General features: G+C 36.6%; 1 protein-coding gene across 1 annotated transcript in view; it reads right to left on the bottom strand.

Moving 5' to 3' along the window:
- The window catches only part of TMEM67 (transmembrane protein 67), a 52,382-nt gene that overhangs the window by 19,600 nt on the left and 25,520 nt on the right, over positions 1–7,262 (bottom strand). The window contains exons 7-11 of the mRNA XM_075063102.1: positions 6,813–6,875; positions 5,113–5,267; positions 4,866–4,974; positions 3,449–3,535; positions 1,799–1,864 (exon numbers count right to left, since the gene is read on the bottom strand). Of these exons, the coding sequence (XP_074919203.1) occupies positions 1,799–1,864; positions 3,449–3,535; positions 4,866–4,974; positions 5,113–5,267; positions 6,813–6,875 (480 nt within the window). The remainder of the gene's footprint in view (positions 1–1,798; positions 1,865–3,448; positions 3,536–4,865; positions 4,975–5,112; positions 5,268–6,812; positions 6,876–7,262) is intronic.

Here is a 7,262-nt window from a genome sequence, read left to right as displayed (position 1 = left end):
TTAGCGCTACTCTTCTCGTCGGGGAGGAGTTCCGAAATCGATTTAAGGAGCCGTTTAACTCGATATTAATGACGACGTCGTGTGAACGGGTACAGCGTTAAATCGGTATATCGGCCATTAAACCGATTTAAAGTCGCAGTGTAGACCTGGCCTAAGTCTCAAGCTGTTTCCTCCCTTCCGGTTTTTATATCAAGAAGGAAAAAGAAACATACTTAAAGAAACATATGGAACAAATATTGTGGCATTTAACCATTTTTTTCTGTTCTATCACAGAACTTTAGCCTGTTCTAATCATTGGATAGTTTTGAATGCAGCTTAATATGTAAGGTACTAATTAGATGGGGATACAATCTTTATAATCCAGTTTCAACTTCTGAATCTATGTCTAAGGATATGTCAATGCTGTAGCAGTGTAAACAGGGGTTATGCAGGTGGCAACTCAAGCTAGCTGCCTGAGTACAAATCTGTCCATACCCCAAGCATAAGTGCTAACTCTGGTCAAGCTAGAGCATGTCTGTCTACCTGCACCAGGAAGCACAGTTCCAGCTGTAGTGTAGACATACCCTTTGTTTATTAAATTTACATTCAACAAAGGGATTCATGTGGCTATATGCATTGCCTAGTCACAGACAAAGAAAGCAACTTCAGTAACTATGGACTAATACATGAAAACAAAAACAAAACAAAAACAAACAAAAAAAAACCCAGCACCACAGAGAGATGAGCCAAGCTGGCATAATTCAATCCACACTGAATGGCCAACAGCTTTCCATTTCTATTTCCAATATCTGAATACAGATAAAAGTGAACTCTATTATGTTTATATATGTGTAAAAATAGTAAAGACTATTTAAAGATCAGAGACATTTGCATAAATACCTGGGCAAATATTTATGTGAAAACTAAAGTGATGTACTGTAAGATTTTCACATCACCCAAAAAGCAGATAGAACAGATCTGCTATTATACCGCAATAAATAATGCACTCTCTTTGCTACTTCAGTTAGGAAAATTTTCCAAGTGCAGATAAATTAATTAACAATAATTATAACAATTATAAATAAACCTGTGCTAGCTGCTATACAGTTCCACATAACTTTACAAATGTTAAGCGATGTACCTAAGAAACCCTCCCACCATGAGGTAAATAATTTTTATCTCCATTTTATAAAAAGGGAGAGTGAGACAAGTTAAAGGTGAAAAAGAACTAAATAAGTTCATGGAGGAAAGGTCCACCAACGACTACTAGCCAGGATGGGCAGGGATTGCGTCCCTAGCCTGTGTTTGCCAGAAGCTGGGAATGGGTGACAGGATGGATCACTTGATGATTACCTGTTCTGTTCACTCCCTCTGAAGCACCTGGCATTGACCACTGTCAGAAGACCTGATAATGGGTTAGATGGACCTTTGGTCTGACCCAGTATGTCCGTTCTTATGTGAAATGCAAAGAATCTGAGTGTAGGGATGTCAGGCATATTGTGTCTTTCTATTAATAGTGAGGCAACAGCAGAGCAGATATTTAAAGAAAAAAAGAATCCCTCATTGTTCCAAGTCTCATGCTTATTTCACCAGCCTTCACTGGCTGTATGGTGTGTAATGCTGCATTGTTTTGTGACAAATAAACTCATTTCACTCAGTATGCTAAAAGATAGGATAATCAACAGTTTCACAGGAAAAAAGCCAGTGCCACAGCTCCTGGCTCAACTTACTCATTTCTTTTCACACATACACCTTCACTGACAAGATTTAAAAATTACTCAAATAAAAGCTCCAAAATAAAATTTTACTTCATGCTTACACTTTGTTGATAAGTTGTTCCAAAAATATAAGCAGCATTCAGCCTAGTCAGTGTGTCAGGACAAAGCTGCACAAAAAAAATCATTAGTTTTGACATTTTTGTGTACATTAATTCAAAAGCACAACTTTCTCAACTTGTAGAATACACAATACCTACGTAGTTTATACGCCTGCAGTTCTAATTAAGATTTATTTAGTTTAAAAGGAGATACTCCTTTTAAATTCTGAGAACAGAATAAAACCAATGAGGTACCATGGTACTTTGAGTATTGCCGCTGCTTATTCACACTTGTGGGATGCTCTTTGTTCCACCACCAAACTTCTCAACCGTATGGAAAGCAATGTCCAACAGGACTGCATGAACATCCTCTCATGGCACTGAATGTTCAGACCTGGGATTACAAAAACTATGCAGCCTCACTGCATCAGTTCCTGCAGCTAAACCCCAGAGTCCTATAAGAAAAGAACTCCAAGGGAGAGAGGAAGGTAAGTGGATCATATGAATAAGCAGATGTGACACTCTCAAAGCACCAGAATTACCCTGGCAAGAAACTATTATTTCTCCCTCAAGGTGGCCTCTTCATTTCCTCCATTTGTGGGAATGTAGCAAGTAATGCAACTCTCAGGAAGATTACTTGAGTTCTGATTAAATGAGGACTGCAGAACCATCTTGCCAAAGTAAGCACCAAATTTAGAGAGAACAGAACTGTGTAAATGTAACTAGAACCCCAGGAATCATTACAGACATATTACTGATATTGTCTTAGTCCTACATGCATAATGTAATACATTAAGACAGGTATTGAGTTCCCTTGAACTGGTTCCCAAAGGCTACAAAACGTTTTGTAATTAGGAAATGAATAGTCTTATCCAAATAAAAACTCAAATACTTCTTAGTACCTAGGATAGACAGTCTAGCTTCCCATGGGTGATAATGAGATTTGGAGGTTAGTGATCTGATTCAGAAGAAACTCAAGACACCACATTTACAGTAAATTTGTGAGGCAGTAGCAGCACAGTCTTATACTGAGGAAATATTGTAAAGGAGGATAAGATATTGAAACCTCCAACTGACTTACTCTTCCACAGTGACAGCAGAGTTTGAGACTCTGCAACAGCTGTCCTGATGAGCCTACCAGCACACTTGATGACAACTCACAAACCTAAGGCCATACTAAAAATGCCTTCCCAATGTGAGAATCCAACAGAGCCAGACCCATTGAACATTCTCCAGAAGAGTATGCACCTGACAGCCCAACCATATATTGTACACAACAACCACAAATGGAGGAATCATGGGCCATGCACACACAGCTGCTTAGGGAAGGGAAAGAACTGAGTTGGCTGGGACCTTGGCTCTGAGTGACTGATGCCACGAGAGGCCAGCAAGCCCTTCCTTCTAAAAGGTTTCTAGGTGCTCAGGAGTTACATTGGTGTGAATGGGAAACAACCTTGAACAAGAATTCACCTCTAAAAAGCTATTTTTATTAAATAGGCAATTCCATGATCAGAATAAGGTTGCACTAAAGTAACTGTAGTGATCTGAACACTCGGGTGCTGTATTTGTGCTCCTCTCCATTTTGATCTCTTCTCTAAAAGGCAACCAATATTTTGATAGTATAGGAACAATGTAATTAAAAATCACACTCACCTGCAAGACACCTCCTTCCAAATTTTGCCATTTAAGAAAGTTTCCCTCTGCATCATATGAAGCTGCGATAAGCTGCAGTTTTATATTCTGACAATAGAAGGCAAGACTGTTTTAAAAGACTGAATAATAAATTTTAGGCACATCCATCCCATTTTTTCAATAGTTTACTACAACCTTGGATATAACATTTCATTTTCTATTTGTAAATATAAATATTAATCTTAGTTCCAAGATTCCATGCTTTGTTCCACGCTTTTTTAATTTACTATCTAACTCTTCTAGTATCAGCATCATCATCAGTGTGATGTGAACAGTAAACGTGGTAAGAAAAATATGTACTAAAACTTTTTTCCATAAGAATTTGTTGATTTGTTGAAATCAAAATGTTCCAGGGAGACAGTTTGGTTTTGATGAAGTTCTTTTAGAAACCAGGCAGGGTTCCAACATACTCAAGGCCAGGAACCTCAGGGTTTCCAGGGTCTGTAGTGCTGGGGCAACTCGCCAGACAGATTGCCTCAGGCAAGGACTCCTTTTTGTGAAGAATTTCAAAATGTTTGGTTTTTGTTCCAAATCAGAATGAAACTAGTTTTCAAAGGAGTGAAATCCCTCATGAAACAGAATACTTTTCTCCACTCAGCTCTAGTGAGACATTAGTTTGGTTATTCCCTAAATATTGGGTGCCATATTATGCCATGGATTTCTAAATACAATGCTCCAGAGAAATTAAGAGAGGATCTGCTTAATAATCAATGGACTAATACATTCCTCAAGGTATACCTGGTGAAGAATAAGCATAAGGAGGACAATACTGTTTTGACTAGGTTCTAAAAACAGTAACTAGTTTTTTTTTTTTAATTTCTCAGCAACAGAATGCAGAGAAGGGCATATTTTCTAAATAGGTGTTAGCATCCAAAGGATATTTCCACAGCAAATGATTGTCCCTTTGAAGAATTAAATAAATTATGACCAATACACACTTAGCCATAACATGAAAATAATGGTTTAATCATTAAAACAAAAACAAACAAAACAAACAAAAATCAAAACATTGCAATGTTAGTTAAAAAACCACTGACTAAACTGTATGTGAAAACTTAACGATGGTTGTTATTTCTGAATTCAACTATAAGACAACTTATGATGAACTCGAAAATGTAATTGCTAGACAGCTTATTATAACCAGCATCCTTTTTTGGTACTCCATTCAAATTTTAGAGATCATTTAACTTAAACAAATTTATGAGGATTGTGTGCAAAATTAGGGATTGGTTGAATATTCTGGGAAAAAAGGACACTCTGTATTAAAATGTTAGCTAAATCGATGCCTTGTGCAACTCAATCAGCTTTAATGGAGTTATACCAGAGATGAATTTGGCCCCTTAAAATGTCATCATGTCTTGTACCTCACAATGCCTACCTTGTTTGTTCCTTTAAAACTGAAGCTTGTAGGGAACTGGGTTGTATCAAGTACTTGAGATGCTAATCCTGGCTGGTCACCATAGTACAGCCATGGAAGATTCTGTCTCCTGCAAACAATTATATTTTGTTTTCTTCACAGAGCCTTAATATTTTATGCAAAACTATAAATTTGTAGTAATTTCTATGTAAACATTAATATTGAAAAAAATGTGTGAATCGATAAAATTATAGAAGATGTAACATACCAGAAGGATACTGAATGAACAGTGCCTAGCCCTGCTGTATTTGCATAGACATACTGAAACAGACCACATGCATCACTAGTGGTAGAGCTTAATGAGTTCATGTTCATCACACACATATTTCCAAGTGCTTGGCACGATGTTAGATTGGAGTACAGCTACAAAGAAAAAAACAGTAAAGAAAACTATTGCTGATAGCCACATGTTGTTGGTATGGCAAAAATGAGGTAGTTTTAAACCTTAACAATTCATCTCTAAAGCATTACTTTTACTCTGAAGTTTATTGCTTTGTTTACATCTAATGTCTTCCTCCAAACACACACTCTACAGTTATATTTAGATTATGCATGGCAACACAGAGTCAGTATTATCACCTTTTTATACACAGGCCACCTTGATTTTCAGATTTTATATGTTTTTTTAATTTTAGGTTAAAGCAAATAGATGATATAATGGAATAGTAATTTCAAAGTTTGGGGGTAAAAAAAATCCTGATTTTCGAATTCAGGTTGCTTAGGTTTTATGTGAAAGATGATTTCCCCAAAGATCTAAGATCAATACATATCTAAGTTGAGTAAGTTGACAAGCATCACCTACTTCATCCTCAGCGCATGTTCCATCATACTGAAGATTTACATAACATAAGAGAAAGCAGAGAAGGCAGACTCTGTGGTGATTACTTCTGTTTGTAGAGATTAAAGTTCAATGATTAATTGAAAGCCAGCTGGTAAAGCCAGCAGCCAATCATCACTGAAAATTTGAACCAATGATGAATATCATCAAACATCCAAGGTAAGATGACTGCTGGTCATGCAGGATTTTTTATTTTAATTTTAAGTATATCAGATTTCTAGGTTTTCAAATAAACCCTTGTTTACAAGTTCTCTCTCTCTTTCTTGAATTCCTTTTGTTCTAGTCACTTGCTGTGACTTATACAAGACACAAATCTATATGTAGGTATTTATGTGGTCCCTACCCTCTTAGAGTCCAAGCATTTCTTGAACATTAAATAGATTAATCCTAAAAAAAATTGAACTAATATCACCCCTACTTAATACTGTAGATGGTTGATTGAGATACAAAGAGGCTAAGTGATTTGCCCAAGATCACACAAGAAATCTGTGGTAAAGCAGGAAAATGAACTCTGATCTTCTCAATCCCAGTCTAGTGTCTTAACCATAAATGCTCTCTTCTCTGTGGTCAGAAAAGACTCCAATTAACCAAATCTGAGCTAATAAAAGAAAAAGCAAAGTCAAGTAACAAAATATTTGTAAAAAAATCAAATTTAAATCTCAATTTTCAATAAAACAAATTTACTCTTTGTAAATTAACGAAAAGCTTCCCCTTTAGGATACATCAAACTAAAAACTTATACAGTCTCATAACCTTTTAGTCTTTTTTTCCCCCCTTCTTGGGAGCAGGGTAGTCTTTCTAATAAGATTATTTCCCAAAGAAGTGAAGATTCTCCTATACTATAACTCCCACCAGCATTGATTATTGTCTAATGTTCTTTTTAAAAACACAGTATCTATTTTCTCTCCTATGTATACTGTTATCTCAAAATAAGTTTTCTTTAAAAATAAATTGAATACATCAAGTTTTAAAAATTAAAGTGTCATGTATTATGTATTTCAGATTTATCAGATTAATATTTCATCTAAGTAAAATACAAGATACAAATTCAAAACATGCTCAAAACTTACCCAACAAGCAGCTGCTGATGCTTGTAGGTTTTTCAGGAACCATGCTGATACCACTGTTATACCCTGTAAATAAGGAACCATGGCATCACAGGCCTAGTCTACACTATACGTTTAAACCGAATTTAGCAGTGTTAAACCTAATTAATCCTGCACTCGTCCACACAATGAAGCCCTTTAAATCAATATAAAGGGCTCTTTAAACCGATTTCTGTACTCCTCCCCAACGAGGGGAGTAGCGCTGAAATCAGTATTGCCGTGTCGGATTAGGGTTAGTGTGGCCGCAATTCGACAGTATTGGCCTCCGAGCGGTATCCCACAGTGCACTATTGTGACCGCTCTGAAAAGCAATCTGAACTTGGATGCACTGGCCTGGTAGACAGGAAAAGCCCCGTGAACTTTTGAATTTCATTTCCTGTTTGCCCAGCGTGGAGCTCTGATCAGCACGGGTGG

Source organism: Chelonoidis abingdonii, chromosome 2 (genome assembly GCF_003597395.2).
Source record: "Chelonoidis abingdonii isolate Lonesome George chromosome 2, CheloAbing_2.0, whole genome shotgun sequence".
Classification (NCBI taxonomy): domain Eukaryota; kingdom Metazoa; phylum Chordata; order Testudines; family Testudinidae; genus Chelonoidis; species Chelonoidis abingdonii.
Note: the sequence above shows the minus strand (reverse complement) of the source record. Positions and strands in the feature narration are given on the sequence as shown.